Source organism: Lepidochelys kempii, chromosome 27, assembly GCF_965140285.1.
Source record: "Lepidochelys kempii isolate rLepKem1 chromosome 27, rLepKem1.hap1, whole genome shotgun sequence".
Lineage (NCBI taxonomy): Eukaryota > Metazoa > Chordata > Testudines > Cheloniidae > Lepidochelys > Lepidochelys kempii.
This window is the reverse complement of record NC_136406.1, coordinates 12,118,792-12,143,153: the sequence shown is the minus strand read 5'-3', so window position 1 is coordinate 12,143,153 and position 24,362 is coordinate 12,118,792. Positions and strand designations below refer to the sequence as shown.

Below are 24,362 nucleotides of genomic sequence, written 5' to 3'. Positions count from 1 at the left end.
CAGCGCTGCGAAGGTAGTGCCCTCTGGTGGAGGATGGCTTTTTAAGGCACTCCTCAGAGTCCTATCCCTCTGATGAGGAAGGGTTTTGCTGTCTGCCTGATGACCCAGTCCCTGCTTTTTAACTACAGCCCTAGAGTACGCTGCCCTAACAGTCTACAGAATGCAAAATCTTCCTCCCAGATCCCTACAGTGGAGCGTGCCCACTGGTCTCAACTTTGGGACCGTTTGAAAATCCTTTCTCAGAAGGAAATGCCCCATCTGGGTTAGAGAGGTCTCCCACTGCAGTTTGCTGATGTAGGGAAGCAGACTAACTCAGCTGTGGTGCGGCATGGGACCCCGACAGATGAGTTTATAACGCTGAGTGCGAGCATGCACCTTTCTCTCCATTTATATACTGCAAACAGTCTTCCACAGTCATGGTCCCAATCACTCTTGCTTGCAATAGTGTTATTGCAGCGTTTAGGGACATCATTAATATATTCTTTCCCAACAAGTGTTTGCACCTGAAGCAAAATCCTCTTTTCGGATCTACACGCTGCAGCTCCACTCTGCGAGCCTGCTCTCCAGCTATGACAGGTACATGTCTTGAGAGCAGAGCACAGCCGGGATGTGAGCAGAGAATTTCATCCTCGGAGAACACGGCTGTTTTCCTGTCCATAAAACCAAACCAACCAGCTCCCGTCCACAAAACCAAACCCGTCAGTGCTCTAGAGCCAGGGTTGCACACTGCAGCTTGCACCAGGGGGTTGGTGAAGCAGCAAGGACCAGAGCTTTTTAAATAAGTGTTTCCACAGATCAAAATCCTCCTCTTGGTAAAGGTTCAGCTGTATCCAAAACAGGGGTGGAGGGAGGACTAGGAGAGACTACACACGTCCTCACAAACGCTGGGGAGGTCCCATCTGCCTTTTCTCATGTCTGCAGTTTTTCCTTCCGAGGGGTGCACGGTTGCAGCCTAATTCCCCAGCGCCCACGTTCTGCTGTCCAAGCGTGAGAGAGCCCAGCATGGTTCAAGCGCAGGAGAGAGACGTGCAGCAGTATCCGCTCCCGCTGCACGCCAGGGGAAGCGACCCTGGTCCCGCTAGCCCTAGTGTCTCCACAGTTTGCAAGCGCAGCATGTGGCTTGCAGAATCTTGCTGCAGCATTTAACCAGGGCTTTCTGCGGGGAGCAAACTGCCCCCTGGAGGCTGCATGGTGCATCCACGCTGGGCTCTGCCTGCCTGGTCCCCACAGGACTGAGGGGGCGGAACGGCTCTTGCAGGGTGGGGGAGAGGATGCTGCGGGGGAAGGAACAGGAAACAAGGGTGTTTTCCTGCAAGGCAGCTAGTAGAGGCTGAGGAAGGTTTCCACGCAGCATATTAACCAGCTGGTCCCATGGTGTAATGGTTAGCACTCTGGACTTTGAATCCAGCGATCCGAGTTCAAATCTCGGTGGGACCTCTGGGGACTTTTTGCCACCGAGTTCGCAGTAAATTCACGGACAGCGCAGAGGCGGGAGGGGGCGAGCCCCAAACTACCCGTCTGGCTAATTTCAAAGGACGAGGGGGCTAAAGTGGGACTCCATTTTGTGTATCGGGAGCAAAGGGTAGCGTTTGCACGTTCTTGCGCATGCGCGAGGAGGTGGGGTGCCGAGGAACCGAAGAAATCCGAGTGATGCCGAAGGGCCTGGCCCCGCCCTCCCTAGCGCAGATTGGCTGAGTCGGGGCGGGCGCCCGCCTGCCCCGCGCTGCTATTGGCTGGGCAGCGATGCCTTTCCTCGCATTGGCTACTTTCCTGTGGCCCGCTGGGTCTTGGTGCCGCCGGGTTCGGGGGCTGAGCGAGGACGGAGAGGGAAGGCTCGGGGGCCGCGCGCCGGGTCGGCGTCGTAGCCTTTTCCCGCCCTCGCCCCTCAGCGCCCCCGCCCGGGCACCGCGGGCTCTGCTGAGCGGCCCGCCCCCGTCTCGCGGGGTCGGTGTCTGTCTCCTGGGCCTCCCTGGCGGGCCCCTCAGATTCCCAGCCCCCGCCCCCTTAGCTCTGACCCCCAGGTTCAGGCAGTGTTACAAGGGGGCTCTGCAGCCCGCCTCCCCTCTGTTCGGAGGCGGATTTACCGTGAAACAAGCCGTGCGGCCCCCCCCCACGACAGCCCTTCCCCCCCCACGACAGCCCTCCCGCACCCCCCCAATGCAGGACAAATCTCATCTGACAACCTGCCTCCCAAGTCCCGGCCGGAGACCTGCTGCCCCCTCCCCACAAGGGGCGCGCCGAGACCTGCGGGCAGCCTCCCCCCCCCCCCGCGCCGTGCCGCTCCCGGAAACGGCCGGCATTCCCCGGTGGCCCCTGGGGGGTGTCTCCGCACGTTACCCGAGCGCCGACTCCGCAGCTCCCATTGGCTGGGAACTGCGGCCAATGGGAGCTGCGGGGGCGGCGCACGGAGACCCCTGGCTCTCCCCGCGCCTAGGAGCCGCTGCCAGAGGGGTGGGGCGGTCGCTTTGGGAGCCGCACTGTCCAAGGTTAGTGACGCCCCCGCTGACCGCACCCGAACCCCCTGCCCCAGCCTGCACCCAAACTTCCTCCCAGAGCCTGCACCCCTCCCACACCCGAACCCCTGCCCCAGGCCAGAGCCTGCAGACAAACTTCCTCCCAGAGCCCGCACCCAAATTTCCTCCCAGAGCCCGCACTCCTCCTGCACCCGAACCCCTGCCCCAGGCCAGCGCCTGCACCCAAACTTCCTCCCAGAGCCTGCACCCCTCCCACACCCGAACCCCTGCCCCAGGCCAGAGCCTGCAGACAAACTTCCTCCCAGAGCCCGCACCCAAATTTCCTCCCAGAGCCCGCACTCCTCCTGCACCCGAACCCCTGCCCCAGGCCAGCGCCTGCACCCAAACTTCCTCCCAGAGCCTGCACCCCTCCCACACCCGAACCCCTGCCCCAGGCCAGAGCCTGCAGACAAACTTCCTCCCAGAGCCCGCACCCAAATTTCCTCCCAGAGCCCGCACTCCTCCTGCACCCGAACCCCTGCCCCAGGCCAGCGCCTGCACCCAAACTTCCTCCCAGAGCCTGCACCCCTCCCACACCCGAACCCCTGCCCCAGGCCAGAGCCTGCAGACAAACTTCCTCCCAGAGCCCGCACCCAAATTTCCTCCCAGAGCCCGCACTCCTCCTGCACCCGAACCCCAGCCCCAGGCCAGCGCCCGCACCCAAATTTCCTCCCAGAGCCCGCACCCCTCCCGCATCCCTGCCCCAGCCCAGAGCCCGCACCCTGCACTCAAACTTCCTCTCAAAACCCGACCCCCGCACCACCTCCTGCACCCCAACCCTCTGCGCCAATCAAATACCTCACTTTATTGTCATTTACTTCCTATTACTTATAATATAGGAGGAGGATGAAGAAAAAAGAATGAAAAACGGGGGGAAGATAAGAGAAAGTTCTTTCTCTTGGCTGTGTCCTGAGGGGGGGAGGCAGCGAAAATGAAGCTGCACACAGGGCCCCACTAACTCTAAGTCCGCCACTGCCTCCGTTCGCAACCCTGCCTGTTCTCTCGCACTCCCCACTCTTCCCCCCTCTTCTCTTGGTACCCCCTAGCCTGAGCTCAGCTGCAGCTCCGCTCTTGGAGGGAGATATCGGAATTCACTGGTGAGGTACTGTGGCCCAGTGGGGAGTGTGCTGGCCTGGCGCTTGGGAGACCTGGATTCTGGTCCTAGCTTGGCCACTGACCTGCTGGGTGACCTTGAGCAAGTCACTGTCCTGCTCGGTGCCTCAGTTTCCCCTTCCCATTGACCAGCTGTGAGTCTGACTCAGTGGGGTGGGTACCCTGTTTGGCCCTCTCACCTCTCCGCTCATACTCCCAGGGCCTGGTTTTTAGAGGTGTGTACACCATTGACTTGGACTGGAGTGATGGACGCGCAGCGCTCCTAATAAGCAGGCCTGAAGTAACTTGCCTCTTTTAACCAGGTGTTTGTGACGGCCAGCTGATGCAGTGGCTTTGAAATACTGCAACTTCTTAAAGCACAGGTTCTTCAAATCCCAGCCCTTCATCCTTCAATTCGCTGCTAGGTCTGCTGTGTGCCACGGGCAACTGCCTTTCCGGAGTGTCGTGTGTCCTTAGAATGAGAGATGCTAGCAAATTTTAAAATGCATCGTGTAGATTTCAGGATGATTTTTAAGGGCCATTGATGTGTGGACAAAAGTTGTGCTGCAAGAGAAAGGAAGCTATTTGTAAAGAGGCTGTAGCATTTGTTGCCATACTGATGTTGCATACAAATGAAACATTGGAGTACTTCAGTAGCTCTCCTGGTATTTGAAACCGAGATTGCTCTGACTGATTACAGTGAAGGCTTCCTAGTCTGGGGTGAGATAACTGGTTCTCTCTTTCTGGCACCTGGATAGATGATACTACCAGCAGATGGCAGACTGGCCACAGGTGGAGATCTGACTGATTTTGTGACTCCTGGTGTCTGTCAGCTGCTGAAATAAGATTGAGTGAGACCACTGCCTGTCTTTTGTCTATGACCACCTTTTGAGAGGGCTTCACCCTTCCTCTCTCCACTTGTTTGCAGGTGGTTCTGGGGAGTGTGTCTGAATTGCAATGTCAGAGTCAATGTTGCTTCATCCTGTGAGTCTGAAAATGGGGGCAAAATGCAGACTGAGGAATGAAGATATGCCCCCAAAAGGGGCTGAGACCAGGGAATTAGCTGATTTGGGAATATGACAGGCAGAAAAGCTGAAAACACTAAATTACCTGATGGAGACACTTATCCTTTGCTCTTACTAGAATGTTAATTTCCATGTACTAGTTAGTCTGCAACAGTTTGCCACTTACAGTGTGGTTTTACTTGCAGAAGGTGGCTAGGTAAAAATGCCCCGCTTAGTCAGCAGATCTACACTGCACACCCTCCAACTGTGTATGTTCAGAGTCAGAAATACTGGTTTTTAGTGGCAAAAATAAGATTCTCTTAGCTCAGCTGAAACACAGCAAAGAGATGGAGCTGGGTTGTCACCATTAACAGAACTTTTAACTACATTCTAATTTGGGGCCAAACTCTGCCTTGTTATACTAGTGCTCCTTCCCTCCCCCCCCCAGAGATAATGGGGCTACCTGAGTGTAAATGAGTGCAAGATGTAAAGACAACAGCATTACACAGGTGAGGGCAGAATCTGACTTGCTGTTACTGGTGATGATGTATGTCAGAAATAACCCAGCTTGATATTCAGATCCCAAGACAGGGTTGGAGACTGGCCACTGCTGGTAAGCAGAACAAACTTAATTTGGAGTCGCTGAGAGAAGATAAACATGAAGCCCTGTGGTAACATGTCTGCAGAATTGCTTTTCAGATTAGAGCTCCACTCTTCATTCATGTGTCTTTTAAAGAGAGACTTGCAAGTTGTAGAGGGGGAGCTATATTGCACCGTTGACTTTTAGGCAGAAGTCTCCGTGGAAGAGAGAGAGCAGTTCTGTCTAAAACCAGATGGTATAGTTGACCTGCTTGGGCCATCAGTGTGATCTAAATCTGGGACCTTCAGATCTAAAAGCATGACTCTTCTCTTTGAGCTAAAGGACTAAATCACCTGGGTGGGAATAATAATATTCTTGTAAACATTTTGTATGGCCAAGGCACTAAAGCAGAGCAAACGCCCACATTCTTTTAGGATGGGTTACACAGGGATTATAGGACACTGGACTCTTTTTTTAGGACCCTTTATATTGGCACAAATAAAGTTATTTTCCCTTAATTTTCTGCAGAAATATAACTATGTAGCAGCCTGAATCATAATGGCCATAGTTATAAGCAGGGAGTCACCATGCTGCGCTCATTTTAATTTCCTGAGGGCAGCACTTCTTGTGTCACACTGGAAGGGTGACTTTGGTTTTCCCCCCATCACTATTAATGCATTGTTAGTTCTCACCACCTACTGAGTCTGCTGCCTCTTTCTCCACAACTGTATTGTATGTATGATCCTGGACCTTGGAAATCCCACCTGCCCTATGGAAGACTTCTGACCTGCGGAGGGTATTCCATTGACTAACACTGAGTTCCTGTACCAAGCTGGTGGAATCTTAAAAGTTCCAGGATTGGAGTTGCTTGTTGCTTCAGGGGATTCTAAGGACGCTGCAGGCAGGGTTCAGGAGGCCCTTGCTTAAACAAATTTCGTAGGCTGGTTACAACCCCTGCTTTCAGTACTGTTGGTAAATCCTTTGTAAAGACCAGAGGCCAGTCAAACAGGAAAGGCCCAGAAACTCAAATCCCTTTAATACAGATTATTTCACTCTGACGCAGGTTACAAGGAGCTCAGCTTTGATTAAATAGGTCAATCTGCTTTGAGAACGGTAATACCTGGGTATATTTGATCTATCTCCCTCCTCCCCTCCCTCTCAGGTTGGAAATGGAGACAAAGAACAAAGCTCTTATCTGTCAATGGGCAAGTTTTAATTTTTCATAAGTGCCTGATGGTGACATGATGGGTGACACATTTCCAGCAGAGGCTGTTGGGAGAGGAAGATTTGGGGGAGGGGTATGAGAAACTGGGTCTTATTTTTAACCTGAAGATGCTTGTCTAGATTAGAAAACAGCATATTCTGTGTGCTGATTGGAAAGACCCTTTGAAAGGATGTCAGATGCTTTGCCCTTTCAGTGCCAACAATGGGCCAAACCGCGCTAATCCTGATTCGGGCTAAATTTCCATGAACTTAAATTGGAATTTCACTCAAGGAAAGATTGCTGGGTGGTTTTGCCCTGTGTCAGGTTAACTGAGCAGAGGGTTCCGTGTTCTGAGCTATAAACTCAGGAACGGGTACTTCTCGAAACTACTAATACCAACACGACAAAAAAAAAAAGAGGAAGAATGATGAGCAATGTTTAAAATATTCAGCAGATTTATTTATAGTCCACAACAGAATGAACAAAACATCTGCTAATTGCATACAAGACATTGAGCAGGATGATGTCGGCTACTGAGGAAATGCATAATTCTCAATTTGGCTTAAAAAATTAGTTTCTTGTTATTCCCCCTCCCCACGCTCATCTCTTCTATGGGAGCTGGGCTCCTTTATGATGCATGTAGGGCCTGACCCTGAGAAGGCTGAGCCCCCCTTCCACTTCCAGGAGGTTCAGCAGTGGTCAGGACTGAGCCTCAAGTTAGTGCGAGTGGTGGCTTGGCAGACAGAAATCATGCAAGTCAAATGGCCAACTACAGAGATTTGTTCGTACGTGGTGCTGACTAAGCCAGTTCTGATGCGACTTCTACTTTGCCGCAAAAGTATCAGAAGCTGGTACTTTGGCAGGTTCCAGCACAAACACTTGACATGCAGAATTGCTACAACAGGCACCAAAAGATAACGCTGCCACCTCTTCCCACGTGTCAGTTGTGTTTTATACGGGAGGGAAGAGAATGGACAATTCCTTCACTGAAAAAGCCTTTATTGTCTTTAACGCTACTAAATCTTACACTGATACGTGCCTGCTTCAAACATATCTTTTGTACCTCTGAAGTAAAGTGTTTCATATCCTTTAATATCAAATACACTATTACAGAGAAATCACAGGATGCAGCAGGGCTCTGAGTCGTGGTCTTGGCCACACGTCTCACTCAAAGGGGAAGTGGTAGTGGTGTAGACAGCTCTGCCTCAGGAAGCTTGGATTCCTCGCTGTCTTATTTTCAATATACATTTTTTTCTGTTGATTTAGGTTACTGCACAAATCATTTTTTGGGGGGGAGGGCTCCCCAGAAAATGAAGACACCCATAACCACATCGGCTCTTGGAACATTTCAGTCTTGGTGGTTGCAGACGGATACACTTCATCTGTTGGACGGGTAACAGCACGGGAGGTGGCAAGGTGAGTGCCTCATGCTGCCCTGCCAATGCCTCAGATCTGTTGTAGGAGGCTCAGTCTCACACTATAGCTCATTTAGTGCTGAGCCTGTTAGCAAGTTAGTGCTAAATGTGGGGCAGCTTAGGGGTACTTGACCACTGGGGATTTGACTGAGATCCACCCGCTAATACCACCCAAGCCATGGAACTGCAATCTGAGGAATAACTCTCACTATCACCCCAGGCTAGGTTTGAGCAGATGGAGCCTGCAAACATTTCTTTGTGGTGCCTTTCCCCGTCAATGCTTACTATTGGCTCCTTATTATCTTCCTCTTCTGCATACCCCACACCAGACTCAATTTGTATTCTAAGAGGGTGTTTGTGTTTTAAATGGTTAAATTACATCTGTATTAAATATTTGTTCTTGCGTAGTGATCTGAGCGCATTGCTGGGGGCAGACGAGGTAGGGGGTGGGAGGGTCTCTCCCCAAATAATGTAATTAATAAAGGAGCAACATCCAAGTAACTGGTAGCCTGGAATGTGGACAGAGTAAATATGTCAATTTATCAGTTCCCCTAAAATCCTTGGACGTGATAGTTATAATAATACTTAGCACCATTGAAACTTAGATCTCTACGTGCTTTGCCAAAGGCGAGCAAGCATTATTATCCCTATTTTACAGGTGGGGAAACTCTGTCACAGAGGTTAAGTGACTTGCTCACAGTCACCCAACAAGTCAAGTGGAATTGGCTTCCACCTTGTGCTAGAGAGGTCAAGTCTGAAGTTAAGCTTTATAGTCTCAGGGTTTTCTTAATGCCTGATTTAAGTGTTGATTGATAGAAGTGCAGCGAGTTCAACAAATGTGTATGTCTATTAAATTAAATGGAAATCAGCTGTGAGGGCCTAGAGAAGAAGGCTGCCTTCTTGCTGCTAAATTTAGGTACGTCTCAAATATCCCTTTTTTTCGTCCCATAAATGTACTGCATTTCAAAAGGGCTGCCCCACCCAATGGAAAGATCACGCTACAGTGGTAAGCAAAATTCTCACAGTCTTCGTTTTGTAGGAGGAAAGGGTCCGAAGTTTGTGAGTGGTGGGGATCAACTAATTATACAGCCTCCCTTCTCCTTAAAAGGGTTCTTATCCTCAGGAACACCTTTCAAAAGAGGGTCCTCTGCTGCCATGGATTCTATATACTCCTTGAGCTCTTTGCCCGTCTTGGAGACCTGGAGAGAAAGAAGAATCTCTTCTTAGGTTATGATAAAGAGATCTCATTACATAGGATTGGCCAGACTGTATCAGACTCATGGTCCCTCATACTCCACTGTTGGAGAGAGGACAGTGGTGAGTCCCAGATGATTCATAAGAAGGTGCATGAAACCTCTCCCTATGTTGGAGTCATCCTAGCCCCTAATTGTTAGAGATTGGCTGAAGATTTTGGAGCATGCCGTCTTAGATCCTTACCAAACCCGTTTCTTAGCATTAACTATTCTAACTCTGAATAGCCTTGTTACCCATATAAATGTCCAATCCCTCTCTGAATCTTGCACCTTGATGGGAATTATTTTTCTGAAGCAGGCCACTTCCCTGAATCAGCAGCAGGAATTTCCCAGAGCCCTGGGGCATGGTGCTGAGAACCCTCAGCAAGCCAGTAAAGGCTCACTGGAGCTGAGGGTACTCAACACCAGGAGGAGTCAACAACTTCGCTCCTCTGGCACTATGGAACCCTCAACAATAAGGGTAAACGCTCATCTGTACGGGACACAGAACCTTCTTTGGGGCTGGTCTGAGACTATGTCATGAATTCCCCCAGGCACTCAGGGCTAGAACAGGCCTCATCACTTTTCGCTCCAAGTGCAAGGCACGTTTTTTTGACCATGCCTTCTCTAATGTAAATGTGTACAACAGAGATATATTTAACAAATAAACCAAAAACCCTAGTAAAGCATGACATTCCCCTACACACACTTCTCCCTCTGGGGAGAGGATAAGAGAATAAACATGTGACAGAGATGTAGTCACGTTGCTTAATGCACTACAGGAAGGTACTCAGATACTCTGGTGATGAGTGTGCTATAAAAACCGATATAGAGTAGACTAGCAACCCTGGGCCAATGAAATAGCCAATGAATTCCATGCAGAGAGACCGCATTGCTACCCCTGCTCCTGTTTTAAGAACTCTGGCCATGTTAATTCAGCTGGGTTATACTGTAGTAATTTAATGGTACAAGATGGAAACTGGCTAAGACTTTTCAGTCATCTAGTCAATCTCATCCCACAGCCGGTGCAGGATTTTGTCTTCTCTAGCACCTGACTTTGTCTTCTCTGCACGATACAACTAGATTATTTTATGGGGTCTCCTATACAAACTAGTTCTCCTGCCCCTTAACCCCTTTTTTTTTTTTAAACCAAGTGGAACATTGCATATAAGTGTCTTAACTCTAATGTCATTCTCCATCAGTTTGGGCCTGATCCTGCTATCATTGAAGTCAGTGGCAAGATCTTGCTATTATCCAAGCTCCCATGGACTTCAATGGAGCTGGGCCAGACTTTTTATGCAGCAACAGACACTGTGGGCCAGATTTTTCAAAAGATTGTGGTGTGTTGAGTGCTGAATGTCAGGATGAGGCTAAACTCCTAAAAACCTAGCCCTGTGAGACCAATCCTTTGTGCTGAGTGCTCTCTTCTCCCATATACTGTAACAGGAGTTGAGGGCACTTGGCACTGTACATGATTGGACTGTGTTGGCAAACTGCTATTTTCCATCTGTCTTTAAATACTCAAATGGCAGCCAGAGAAGACTGTGTTCCATATACTCAGGGACCAAGATCCTTATGCCTCATTGATTTCAGTGGGAGTCAGGCACCTAAGTGCCTTTGAGATCTGGGCCCAAATCATTTTCTCTTTGTGCTCTCACTAATTGTCCTTTCCTCTAGCCTTTTTATATGCACTAGAAGCCTGAAATTTGCAATCCTGACAAGTAAAACACAAGGCTAAATCCTATCTTTAACGTGGAAATGTGAAAACTCAGCGACTGGTTTTGTATTTGAGATTTAATTGAAGGCCCTTAAATTGGGGCACACTTTGCCTGGTATAAACGTTGGTCTAGATGGTTACCCCAGAGATTAATTTATCCCATTGTGCTTAGACCCTAATAGAAATACTTGCCATTTCCCTTTCATTCTTCACTTCCTTTTTTAGCTGGTCAAGTTCCATCTTCAGCAGTTCTTTTTCTGTGAGATCTTGAGCCATGTTGCCCTGCAACCAGAGTGGAAGCCCTGTTACTGATTTACATACATCTTCTGGAAATGCTTCTCCTAAGGCAGCCCAAAAGCAGGTATGATCAACAGTTTAGCTTCTCTTAGGACTCAGTGAAGTCAGTGGGGCCTGGAGACACACTAAGGCTATCTATCTGTTTCCCCATTCTGAGCTGGTATGGAAAATCCTTGAATTTCTCCAGCATTCCAAATAGAAGATATAAGCAGATCCTCAGCTGGTTTAAACTGGCAGAGTTCTATTAGAGCCAATGTTGCTATGCTGGTTTAGGTAACATAGGAATTTCCACATTAGGTCAGACCAGTTGTCCATCTAGTCCAATATCCTCACCAGCTGTGACCAGTACTAGGGGAAGGTAAAAGAAAACCTGCAGTGGGCAGTTATGGGATTAGCTGCTACCAGAGAGAGTCTTCCTGACCCCTTTGTAGCTAGGCTGATGCCCTGAAGCATGAGGGTTAAGAAGCATGAGGGTTAATAGCTCTTCCAAAGCTTTTTTTTTTTGTTTTTTTTGTTACTATAACTGGATTTTTTTGTTACCCAGAAGAACATCTAATGGCTTGATGCTGATTTACACTAGTGGAGGACCTAGACTGATATTAAAACCCCCCACCCAATTCAGTATATATATATATATATATTAGGTGGGAGATTTTTCCCAGGCACAAATGGCAATTAGGGATTTACCTACCTTTGACTTTTATTGGGTGTTAGACTCCTTACTACCATATGTGCCTTCAACCTGACCCTGAACCTCTATTACCAGGCAGCTTTAAGAGGATTCAATGACTTGAGCCTGGATATTGCCTAGAATTGCCCATTTATCTTAAATTAAAAGAATGCTCTAATCGCTAACTGCATCTTTTTGAACTCAGAGCGTACTATACTGAAAGGGAGCGATTTTTCTCAAACCCTATTCCTCCGGATAGGTTTGTTACCAGGTTGCTATTTCCAGCTAAATTCTAATACTTTGCCCTTCTCTAGCACCTTTCATCCAAGAGTCCCAAAGCACTTTATGAACATTAATGAATTAAGTGACATAATGCCCCTGTGAAATACGTAAGTATTATCCCCATTTTATAGACTTGGTGACCTGAAAATCAAACAGCTCTAGTCACTTGCTCACGGTCACAAAGCAAGTCAGTGGCAGCGCTGGCCATGGAACCCAGGAGTCCTGGCTGTCTGTCCTAGCCCAAACCATTATCTGTGCTCTCATTGTATAAAGAGCAACATGAACACAACTTCCTGGTTCTAACTGAAACACTGTTCTTAAATTCATCTGGTATATTTAATTATTGAATATCTCTCAGAATGCTGTGGGCTGGATTTTCAACTGGAGTAAAGCCGCATAACTCCCTGGAAGTCAATGGGTCTGTGCTGATTTACATCAGCTGAGGTTCTGGCCCTTGGAGTCTGAAACTAGTTTCATAGTTGATGTGGATGGGGAAAACAAATGAAGTATTATTCTGATTTTTCCCCCCTGGCCTTTGTCAGTTTAAGCCAAAACTTAAATATCTCTAATGCTTTCAGGGTTTGTATTTTATTTATTTATTTTTTTTGGCAATTTTGCTTTAATTTGCAATAATTTAACAATTAACTTGCAAAAGTATTAAAAGGAAACAGCACTATAAGGATATTTTGAACTGTCCAGAGAAATTGAACTTGTTCTGAGTATCTAAATATGTATTTAGACTATACTTCTGATCTTTATTATTTATAAGCTGGGAGATAGCAGATGCAATTAGTTAAGCAACTCCACATAAAACAGAATCCTGTTTATGGAAATAGAAGAGGGGATATGGAATCTGTGAATAAATTAGGGTTTGCAAAGAATGAGGAATCTTTAGAATAAGTGATGTGCGTGAAATAGTCATTGTTATCTTAGCAGTATTCAGTAAGGCTTCTGGCAAGAATAAGCTTGGCTGCGACTGGTCTGATGTTTGGGTCTAGTTCAGAGAGACTTTTTAAGCAAGAGTGATGTCTTTTACATAGTGTCCTTTTTTTTTAAATGTTATTCAGAATACCAAAATTAAGTGGCCCACATGATAGATTAATCAGTTTCATATTTAGAATCAAAACATGTTTGGAGGTCTGAGTGCAAAATGTATCTAAGTATAAAGCTGAATGGATTAATTTTAACACACACACTGTGATTCTTCCTGTATATTGCTAGCACTGTTATTGCCATTTTTCTTTGCTCCATCACTTCGTAAGAGTGCACTCTCTATAATGCACTGCAATAGAAATATTCAATATGTCTTGCCCTAGCTTCCTCTACCTAGAGTGGTATATAAATACTGTCAAATTCCATAGCTGAGACTGTTACACTTTCGTGCCGACCTGCAACTCATTGACACCTGAGTGATAAACCAAGGAAAAGCGAGGCTTTGAAGAGAAGCCAGGACACAGCCTGGAACACAGTGACACGAATGAACACTGCCGCAAAACAGCCCATGCTCTGAGGAAATGAAGGAAACTTACCTACTGGGGTGAAGGCTTTTTCCTTTCCGAAATGCTGAGAAGTTTTAGAGATACATCTGTACAGGCTGCTGAGAGGATGGCCTCTGCTCTCTCCTTCTGCTTCCCACTTGAAGACTCCTTCAGACTTACCAGATGGCCAATGGAGCAGATGTCTTCAGTTCCTAATCTGATAATAAACTCCGTTTATTAAGCTGGTCAGGTGTCAGGCATTAACCTCAAAATCCAGGGTAACCAGACAGGGGGTTGCAGAGGCAGATTTTAAAGCTGATCAATAATTTCATAGCTGGCAACTAACATGCTGCTTGAGTGTTGGTCCCACAATATTAGAGGTGGATGAGGTAATCCCTTTTATTGGACCAACTTCTCTCTCGGAAGTAATGCTTCCTTTTTCTTCATGTTGTGGCATTTCTATTTCAGGCAGCAAAATTCGAGATCTTCCCTGGTTGTTGGCAGAGTTCTTGTAGCTGTGTGGGTCCAATGAAAGCGGTTACCTTGCTCACCTTATGCTACATAAGGGCAGTCTAGAAAGCACCTCCAAAAGCTTGGGAGTCGGATTTCCAAGAGGCCCCAGAGTGCTCATGTGACCAGCTTCCAGTCCAGGCTGGTCATGAGTGAAAAGAATTGCTAGAGATGGGCACAGTAGGCTAAGTTATCTGGGATTTTGTCCGAGGGTCATCTTGACCCATTGCTGCCTGAAGGCTGCTCAGTCGCTTTGTGAACTGAGCTTGGTGGGTCTGAATCAAGTTCCTGGTGAGCAGGGGTCAGTAATGTAAACTGCCCTCTCTTCTCCCATTCCCACACACAACCACCGTTGGCGGTCTCCGCAGAGGGAGGTAAGGATCGAGTGGGCCTCTTTGCCTCCTCCAAGCCAGGACTGAGGAATGCTGGTAGGGCAGCATGGGAAAAAGTTTGCACTGCTTCTATAGACAGGAAACTGACTCCCCGTGTAGACATGGATAGGTTGACAGACGGATTCTTCCATTGATCTAGCTACCACCTCTCGAATTAACTACATTGATGAAAAAACATCTTCTGCTGATGTCAGAGGCGTCTACGCTGTGGCACGGCTACTGCACTGTCGTTCTGCTGTAGCAGCTGTAGTGTAGAAATACCCTGAGGGCTTGTCTACACAGGGAGCGATTCCAGAATAGCTACTCTTGATTATCTCCATGTGTGGATGGTCTTCATCTGCTTTAAACTCACACCCTACCTTATTCTGGATTAATTTTCACGTGTGGACAAGTCCTGAAACTTGTGACCTCCTTCCCCAACTTCCCCCAGGGAGAAGCAGTGATCTCTCCCTTGTCTGCAGCCCTTCCCCTTCAGCAGAAGAGCAGCCAAAGGCTGAGATCGACTGAGAATGGAGTTGCATCTACTTACTGATCTGGCATGGCGAAAGCAAGTAGGAGGGCTCCTGCACTTGAGACGTAAGAGGAATTTGCAGAAGCATTTAGGGTGGGATTCAAGATGGTGCCTAAATCCCATTGATTTGAATGGGAGTTAGGCACCAAAGTCTTTTTCAGTTTGGCATACCTCTGCTGCCTTTGGAAATCAAGGTAAAAGTTAAATTTCCCTGGATTTCATCACGAGCAGTCAGGCTCACTGAAAAGGTTAATGAGATTAGAACCTCAGCCAGTGGTGAGCTGGAGCAAGTTCGCACGGGTTTGCTAGAACTGGTTGTTAAATTTAGAAGACCTTTTAGAACCGGTTGTTCCATGAGGGACAACCGGTTCTAAACGGGCTTCTAAATTTAACCGGCCCAAAGTGGCGCCTTAGGGGCCGACTCCACAGGTGCTCCAGCCCTGGAGCACCCAAGGGGAAAATTTGGTGGGTGCAGAGCACCCACCGGCAGCTCCCCGCCCCACCCCCGGCCCCAGCTCACCTCACCTCTGCTCTGCCTCCACCTCCTCCCCTGAATGCGCCACCCCTCCCTGCTTCTCCGCCCCCGCAGGCTTCCCACGAATCAGCTGTTCACGCGGGAAGCTGGGGCGGGCTGAGAAGCAAGCAGTGGCTTCAGGCTCAGGCCCAGGGAGGCAGAGAGGAGGTGAACTTGGGCGGGGGGGCACGAGGAGGGCCACCTGCGCCGCAGCAGATAACCTGGGGTGTGTGTGTGTGTGCAGGGGAACCGCTCCCCGCCCCAGCTCACCTCCGCCACCCTCGGCCTAAGCTGGAAGCCACCGCCTGCTTCTCAGCCTTCCGCAGCTTCCCGCCGAACAGCTGATTTGCGGGAAGCCGGAGGCGGGGGGGCACGGAGAAGCAGAGTGGGGCGGTGCATTCAGGGGAGGAGGCGGAGCGGAGGTGAGCTGGGGCCAGGCATGGGGCGGAGAGCTGCCGGTGGGTGCTCTCCACCCATCAAATTTTCCCTGTGGGTGCCCCGGAGCCCTCAGGGAATTGGTGCCTAAGGCGCCACTTTTGATGTGATCAGTGGGGGGAGCGGCTGCTCCCCCCGCTAGCTACGCTCCTCCGCCCCTAGGAGCCAGAGGGACGTGCTGGATGCTTCCTGGGAGCTGCCCTAGATAAGCACCACCGGGACTCCCCACCTCGCCCCCCAGCAGGTGCCTCTGGCTCTTAGGGGTGGGGTGGGCACCCACTACGGTTCTGGGGGCAGTCAGGGGACAGGGGAGGGGGGTGGATGGGGAACGCAGGGGGGATTGGATGGGGCAGGAGTCCCAGGAGGCGGGGGTGGGCAATGATGTGGGGTGAGGAGGGAACCCGTTGTTAAGATTTTGGCAGCTCATCACTGACCTCAACACAATGTATATTAACAACAAGGGGAAGGGAATGCAAGCCAAAATAGGGAAAGATCAGGGTAAAGAATATTTAGATAAGTTAGATTTAGATCAAGTCAGAAGGGCCTGAAGAAATTCAGCCTACACTACTTAAGAAATTAGTTGATGCAATCTCAGAACCGTTAGCAATTGTCTTTCAGAATTTGTGGATGATGGGTGAGGTCCCAGAGTGCTGGAGAAGGACAAACATAGTATCTATCTTTAAAATGGGGAACAAATAGGACCCAGGGAATTATAGACCAGTCTAACTTTGATATCTGGAAAGATACTAGAACAAGTTATTAAACAATCAGTTTGTAAGCATCTAGAGGATAATAGAGTTATAAGGAATAACCAATATGGATTTGTCAAGAACAAATCATGCCAAAACAACCTAATTGGGAGGGCTTATATAGTGGGATCTTGGGGCACAGGGGTCAGTCCTAGGTTTGGTACTGTTCAATATGTTCATTAATTACTTGGATCATGGAGTGGAGAGTATGCGTATAAAATGTGTGGATCACACCAAGCCAGGAGGGGTCGCAAGGGCTTTGGAGTACAGGATTAGAATTCAAAATGACCTTGACAAATTGGACAATTGGCCTGAATTCAACAAGATGAAATTTAATGAAGACACAGGCCAAATATTTCACTTAAGAAAGAAAAAAATCAAATGATAACTATAAAATGGGGAATAACTGGCTAGGTGGTCCTGCTGAAAAGGATCTGCAGGTTATAATGAATCACAAACTGAATATGAGTGAACAATGTGCTGCAGTTGTTAAAAAGTCTAATATCATTCTGGGGCATATTAACAGGGGTGTTGTATGTAAAATGTGTTAGGTAATTGTCTCGCTCTACTCAGCACTGGTGAGGCCTCAGCTGGAGTACTGCGTCCAGTTCTGGACACCGCACCCTAGGAAGGATATGGACAAACTGAAGAGAGTTCAGAGGAGAGCAACACAAGTGATAAAAGGTTTGGAAAACCTGACCTGTGAGGAAAGATTAAACAAACTGGCCATGTTCAGTCTTGAGAAAAAAAGATTGACAGGGGAACCCGATGAAGCCCTTCAGATATGTTGAGGGCTGTTATAAAGAGGACAGTGATCAATTGTTCTTCATGTCCACTGAAGAAAGGACAAGAAGTAATGGGCTTAATTTTCAGCAAGTGAGATTGAAGTTAGATATAACGAAAACTTTCTAACTCTAAGCATCGTTAAGCTCTGGAATAGGCTTCCAAGGGAGGTTGTAGAATCCCCATCATTGGAGGTTTTGAAGAACAGGTTGGACAAACACCTGTCAGGGTTAGTCTAGGTTTACTTGGTCCAGTCTCCATGCATGGAGCTGGACTTGATGACTTTTCGAGATCCCTTCCAGCCCAACATTTCTATGATTCTGTGATTAGAGCAGCCTAGGAGCTGCTCTAAAGTGCACCAACTGGCTGCGGCCCCCAAAGGGCCATCTGCCAATTGTAGAATAGCTTGAGCTCAGCAGCACTGTGGTCGCATCCCCTGTGCTCTGGAGAAGAGTAGGAACAGACTAAACTGGCTGTCAATGGGGACTTGCTCACATTGGGAGAATCCCCAGCTGGGGAGATAAAGTGGCAGTGCAGCACAGAGGGGTTGGAATGGAAGAGCCCCACTGTTGCACTTTATAGTGTAGACTGGACCATAACCAGGTTAAAGCTGTGTTTATGACTAAGTCAAGGAACAACTGCTATGTAGCATGTGGAGTGATGCCAGGCCCTGCATGATCTCTGGAAAACAGAACTGAGCTCATGGCACAAATATCTGAGCCAGATGTTGGGTTTTGATCTGCCCGAGTTCAGAGCTGTTTCGAGGGGTTGGTTCAGGCCTGTCTCTGCTGGAAACCTTGGTCCCCCTGAATATGAGGAACCCCATTGCTTTATTGTATTTGTCTCTAAGGTTTCCCTACTCGTTGGTTTCAGTAGGGCCAGGATTTGACCCCCTAGATGTGCTACGGAGGAGCTGCAGCCGTAGAGAAAACTGAGCATGGCATCTAGGTTCGGCTGTGAACACAGGAACAAATGCCTCAAGCAGATGACAGGAGTGGGACACAAGTCGACGCCTAAGGAACCTGCTGTTGCCTGATAGTTTAGCTTCCTAGCTGCTGGATTCTTCTTGGAAATGCTTCTTTTTCCATCGCCGACTTACTTTTCTGCCAGCGGGAACATGACTCACATCCTTTATCGCTGCTGCTTTTCTCTCGCCTGGTCCCCAGAGCTTCCCATGAGCATGTCTGGTGGCTGTCTCCATATCCCTGCCTCCGTTGCTCCTTTTCCATCCACCCATTCCCCAAGAGGATCAGATCAATGGTTTGACACCAGCTTCCTCCTTGCTGCAGCCCAGTGCATGTTGCAACCCCTCTGTCCTACAGAACGTGGGAACCCATTTGTAGCAATCAGTAAACAGACCCAGAGCTAAAATAATAGTTTCCTCTCCTGGCAAATCCTAAGTTTCCTGAGTTATTCCGATCACCTTGGTTTCTCGTTGTATCAGTCAGCCTCCAGCTCAGGGGCTGGGATGCAAGGAACCAAGGGTGGTTAACAGAGTGTTAGGGGCTGGAAGTCGGGTGTCTTTGAATTAACCCCCAAGATGACTGGGCAAGTGACCAGTGCATAGTGAATCTGAGGCATATGACTGAGGTCCTCCATTCTCTATGTGAAATGCGAAGGAAAAGGGTCACTGCTGCTGAAGGCAGTTGAAGTGTGACTGAGCTCCTCCCCAGCCAATGACTGCACCAGCGTGTCTGAGAGCTGCAAGGTTCAAAACCCCAGGCTAGGACAGCAGCTCTCTCAGAGAAGGAAGTGGGAACAGAGCAAAGCAGCAGCATGTCTGAACTGCAGAAACTTCAGCAGCATGAAATCCCCTCTGCCAGGCAAGTCCTGAGGGAGAATTACAGCAAACTTCACAAAGTGGCTGACTACTGTGAGAACAACTACATGCAGGTAGGTGCATGCTGTCTGCCCCCACACACCATGCCGATCTCTATGGTACTGCAGCAGGTCTTCAGGGGCTGGGGAGAATGTGTGCTGGGCATGTGGTGGGCTTCCCCTAATTTGATTGGGCATGTGCCAAAGAGGGGCAGAATCATGAGGCTGCAGGTGCAAAGATCTTGGGCATGCTGTTAGGGGCATGAAAACTTCAGAGACTCTTATGCAAAGGATCAGACATTGCTGTCTGTGCAGAGTAAAAAAAGAAGGAAAGAAAATCATCTTACCTTTGGAGAGACCAGGACTTGGAAGACCTGGATTCTGGTCTCTGTCATCTTAGAGAAACCACTCCATCTGCTGTGCCTTGGTGTCTTTTGTGTCCTTAGATTGTAAGCTCCGAGGTGCAGAGAGACCATGTCTTCACTGTGGTGGGGCATAGGGGGGGAAAGGTATGTTCTTAACTCAAATCCGACCCCAGGGGAGCCTGGTCTTCAACTTGACCTGCAAATGTCTGTGAGACGTAGCATCTGCCTTCTCGTCACTAGGCTTCTACCTTGCACTAGCTAACTTGAGTGAAGGACAAACCTTTTTCCATAGTGAAGACAAGCCCTGTGTGTTTGCAGAGTGCCTAGCACAATAATAATATGTAGCTCTTATATAGCACTTTTCCTCTTTAGAGCTCAATGAGCTTAGCTAAGCAGAAAGTGTTACCCCCATTTACTGATGGGGAGCTAAGGTACAGGCAGGTGAAGTGATGTGCCCAAGGTCACAGGGTCTGTGGGTGGCAGAGCTGGGGAGTGAACCTGGATCTTCTGTCTCCACATCCAGTCTTAATGACAACCCATCCTGATGATCTGTAAGTATAAGCACTGTACTATATGGCGATAAAGACTGGATCCACCCTAATAAGGTTTTCCCTTTGTTAATTTCTAGATAGGTTTTTAAAGGGGAAGAGTGACCAATTATTCACATACAACTGGGGCAGGAGGGGGTGGAGATTCAGTGGGAGGGGGATTGTTCCGCGTGGTGACACCAAGAATCATGTGTCAGGAAACACAGAGGTAAAAGCTGAAACTCTGTGCTCAGCTCATGCACCTGTGAAATAGCAGAACCCCCAAGAGCCGCAAGCGGCAGCCTTGGCTTTGCAGTTTCTGGCTTAGTCACTGCCACAATGCTTCAGTGATAGCTCCTGGGTGAGCAGCAGTCTTCTTCTGCGACTGCTTCATTGAAGAAATTGCAGCGTTGTTCCCTTCCATGTTCAACCTGGGAATTAAAACCCACCTCCTTCCCTTCTCCAGATGGGAGTGGAGAACGATCTTGGTATCTATTCTTGTTTCCTTTGCATTGTGGTAGCACCTAGCAGCCTCAGCTGAGATCAGGGCTCTCGTTGAGGGGTGCTCTAACAAAGCAGTTACAATCCAAATAAACAAGGGGAGCATTATCCTGATTTTATAGGTAGGAAACTGAGGTACAGAGGGTCTCTGGCAGAAGGAAGATTTTAATCCTGGTGTGCGGAGTCAAAGTCCAGTGTGTCTTAACCATCTTTGGTCCATGTGGATTCTAAAGGGCTGTACAAACTCTTGGTTTGAGGGATTAAACTAGTCACTCTGAAATGCAGCCACTTCTGGGGTGGAACACAGATGGCACCACACAACCATTCAGGGCACAAAGAGAAGAATCACAATGTGTCCAGTTGAAAATAGAGGTGGAATTTCAATACACAGAATGTAATTGTTCGAGCTGGAATTTGGGCAGGACACCAAGGGTAGCACTTGCACTGTTGTGAAAACGGCAATGGCTGAAGTGGATCTTGAGTGACTACAGATGGCCAGCCGCTTGGTTTTATTTCTCCTGTGAAAATCAGCACCCCCAGCCCCGGAGGTGTGCTAACACCATGACCACACACTGACTCAGAAAACGTTATCTACCAAATGGCTAGCACTGCTGAGGGGTTCCCGAGAGGATTGCGTCTAAGAACTAAGCTTACCTGACCCTGCTTAGCTTGAGAAGAGGACAGCTTGCAGTGACACAGCAACAGGCAAACAGTGCTGTAGCCTACCTAAGACTCTTGGGTTGTTCCCTTCAGTTCCCGCAGAACATGGGGGTTTTACAGCCTGATCCAAAGCCCATTAAAGTCAATGGGAGACTCACCATTGACTGCAGAGCCCTTTGCATCAAGCCTTCATTTGTTTCCACCCAGGTCATCTAGAACAGAAGATCCATTTCCAGCATGTCCTGGGCTCGGGGTGCAGGATTCTAGGGCCATGTCTATCGGTACAGAGTCACAGCTGTACCAGTACAGAGAGCTCTCCCATCGGCATAAAAAAACCACCTCCACAAGCGGCGGTAGCTATGTCAGCGGGAGAAGCTCTCCCACTGACATAGCACCATGTACACAAACATTTATGTCGGTGAAATATTCACACCCCTATGCAACATAAGTTTTGCCGACGTAGGCGGAAGTGTAGACGTAGCCTAGCTGTTTTGTTTCCCCTTCCCAAGTGAGAACACCCTGGCATCCTTGTCCAGAGTAACAGCAAGACGAGGCAAGCAAGGGAATATCTTTTATGGCACCAACTTCTGGTGATGAAAGAGACAAGCTGTCGGGCTACACAGAGCTCTTCTTCAGGCCTGGGAAGGTGTGTGTAGCTCGAAAGCTTGTCTCTTTCACCACCAGACGTTGGTGCCATACAAGATATTCCCTCACCCGCCTTGTCTCTCTAATATCCTGGGACCAATATGGATACAATACCGGCAAACGGGGATTAACAGCTGCCTTTATCCTCCTGTCAAGGCCAGGGTGGGGCTGGAGTAATAGTGTAGTTTCAGGCAGACACAAGTGTCCCTGAGTAATGGGTGTCAGTGACCTGCTCTTGTTCTGTTGACGCAGCTGAAGGAAGTTTGATGCATTTGGAAAGCAGAAGGAAACATCTTAAAATTAAGCCCAATGCCAATTAAAAGACGCTGTCTCTTCGCAGAGTCAGTTGGTTCCGCTTCCTGAGAGCCCCACCCCTTGCCAGCTATGAACTATCCTCCTCGGGGTCTAATTGAGCAGGGACACCACCCGGTTTGCTCCTTGTAAAAGGAATCACGCTAGTGAGCTGGGGCTGGGCTATGGGACCTTTCAACTCTGCCTCTGGCCCTGATTGAAAATCATTGTAACAAATCCAAGGCTGTTTAGGAGTTCATTGTTGTCTCAAACTCTGGCCTCTCAGAACTTCAAAGTGATGCTGGGATAGAACATGGGATTTTCCTGCTCCAAAACAAGCAGGCATTTAACCTTTGAACTAAAGGGGAATTTCCATGTGCAAAGTAATGCACATTGGTAAACATAATACCAATTATACATATAAAATGATGGGGTCTAAATTAGCAGTTACCACTCAAGAAAGAAATCTTGGAGTCATTGTGGATCGTTCTCTGAAAACATCCATTCAAGGTGCAGTGGCAGTCAAAGAAGCAAACAGAATGTTGGGAATCATTAAGAAAGGGATCGATAATAAGACAGAAAATACCATATTGCCTCTATATAAACTCATGGTACGCCCACATCTTGAATACTGCTTCCAGTTGTGGTCGCCTCCTCTCAAAAAAGATGTATTGGAATTGGAAAAGGTTCAGAAAAGGGCAACAAAAATGATTAGGGGTATGGAACGTCTTCCATATGAGGAGAGAGTAATAAGACTCGGACTTTTCAGCTTGAAAAAGAGATGACGAAGGGGGGATATGATTGAGGTCTATAAAATTATGACTGGTGTGGAGAAAGTAAATAAGGAAGTGTTATTTACTCCTCATAGCACAAGAACTAGGGGTCACCAAATAAAATTAATAGGCAGCAGGTTTAAAACAAACAAAAGGAAGTATTTCTTCACACAATGCACAGTCAAACAGTGGAACTCTTTGCCAGAGGATGTTGTGAAGTCCAAGAGTATAACAGGGTCCAAAAAAGAACTAGATAAATTCATGGAGGATAGGTCCATCAATGGCTATTAGCCAGGATGGGCAGGGATGCTGTCCCTAGCCTCTGTTTGCCAGAAGCTGGGAATGAGCAACAGGGAATGGATCACTTGATAATTACCTGTTCATTCCCTCTGGGGCACCTGGCATTGGCCACTGTCGGAAGACAGGATACTAGGCTAGATGGACCTTTGGTCTGACCCAGTATGGCCATTCTTATGTTCTATGACAGTAGAGGGCTTATGGCACATACAGCTGAGCAGTTCTGATCCATCCAGCAGAGGGCAGTGGTTCACATAGACAGTAGCCAGTCTGTTACACCACTGACAGCTGAAGGCTGATTGGCAGGCTGTGTGAATGGAGTTGGTGGTCGTAGATTAGTTCCTAGGTCCAAGTGTCCATGTCACATTTGGCCCTCTGGTTGGCTGTCTTAGAAGAGAAGCCAGGAACAAATGGCCCATGGAGATAGAGGGCAGTTTCTCCAGAGCAGCATCTAGACATGTCAGCTGGGGATAGTACAGGGAGGAGAAGGAGTCTGCACTGACACTACCCAGGCTGTGTTTATCCCCAGGGCAAGTAGTCTTCAGAGTGGTCCACTCCTGCACCTTACACCAGCTCTTCATCCCATGTAAACGAAAACTGGCCTGTTTGATCTCCTCTTGAGACACCAGAACTGTTGGCTTAAATATCAAAGGGCTGGTATCCAAGTCCCGAGTCCCTGAGCCTCTCCAGTACAAAACATCTTAAAGATTATAGTGGTAGAATGTCAGAGAAGCCTGTGGACCCTGAGACCACGCCAGTCTCCTGGCTCTCCCGTTCGGTTGGGTTCTTATACTGTGCCATCACAATGGTGTCAGAGTCTGGCCAGGGTGACTCCCAAACATTTTTGTTTTCTGTTCCAGGCAACAGACAAGAGGAAAGCCCTGGAGGAGACCATGGCTTACAGTGCACAGTCCTTGGCTAGCGTCGCGTACCAGATCAGCAACCTAGCCAGCAACGTCCTCCAAATGTTGGACCTGCATGCAACTGAACTCCACCAGGTGGAAGCCAACGTCTGCTGCATTGCGCAGGTGGGTGGGAAATGCCTAGAGACAATGGGGGTGGTTCACCCTGGGTATGTCTACACTGCAGTCAGCGGTGGGACTACAG

The 24,362-nt window shown here is 48.3% G+C and overlaps 2 protein-coding genes and 1 non-coding gene across 7 annotated transcripts in view; 2 read left to right on the top strand and 1 right to left on the bottom strand.

The window, feature by feature from the left end:
• Window positions 1-1,365: 1,365 nt before the first annotated feature.
• On the top strand, window positions 1,366-1,437 carry TRNAQ-UUG (transfer RNA glutamine (anticodon UUG)). The gene has a single exon. It is a non-coding gene; the product is annotated as a tRNA-Gln (tRNA).
• A 376-nt stretch (window positions 1,438-1,813) lies between these two features.
• Window positions 1,814-24,362, top strand: part of ABI3 (ABI family member 3) — a 46,366-nt gene continuing 23,817 nt past the window's right edge. The window contains exons 1-5 of one of the 5 annotated variants that reach the window (XM_073325870.2): window positions 1,814-1,944; window positions 7,660-7,809; window positions 17,169-17,279; window positions 18,255-19,271; window positions 24,116-24,283. In XM_073325870.2, coding sequence (XP_073181971.1) covers window positions 19,155-19,271; window positions 24,116-24,283 — 285 coding nt within the window. In that variant the 5' untranslated portion in view covers window positions 1,814-1,944; window positions 7,660-7,809; window positions 17,169-17,279; window positions 18,255-19,154. Of the gene's footprint in view, window positions 1,945-1,964; window positions 2,487-7,659; window positions 7,810-10,982; window positions 11,119-17,168; window positions 17,280-18,226; window positions 19,272-24,115; window positions 24,284-24,362 lie in introns of those variants that run through there. The other 4 variants (XM_073325868.2, XM_073325872.2, XM_073325873.2 and 1 more) reach the window with 4 other exon arrangements.
• Window positions 8,619-11,232, bottom strand: GNGT2 (G protein subunit gamma transducin 2). The gene is made up of 2 exons (XM_073325879.1): window positions 10,950-11,232; window positions 8,619-9,007 (listed from the first exon to the last, which is right to left on the bottom strand). Exons 1-2 carry the CDS (start codon window positions 11,031-11,033, stop codon window positions 8,882-8,884), a joined length of 210 nt encoding a protein of 69 aa, XP_073181980.1. The 5' UTR covers window positions 11,034-11,232; the 3' UTR covers window positions 8,619-8,881.

Excerpts from the sequence above, each read along its gene's own strand:
- GNGT2 (XM_073325879.1), bottom strand. The coding sequence starts at position 11,033 with ATGGCTCAAGATCTCACAGAAAAAGAACTGCTGAAGATGGAACTTGAC. Across the intron at positions 9,008-10,949 it reads TGAAGAATGAAAGGGAAATG|GTCTCCAAGACGGGCAAAGA; the intron begins GCAAGTATTTCT and ends CTTTCTCTCCAG.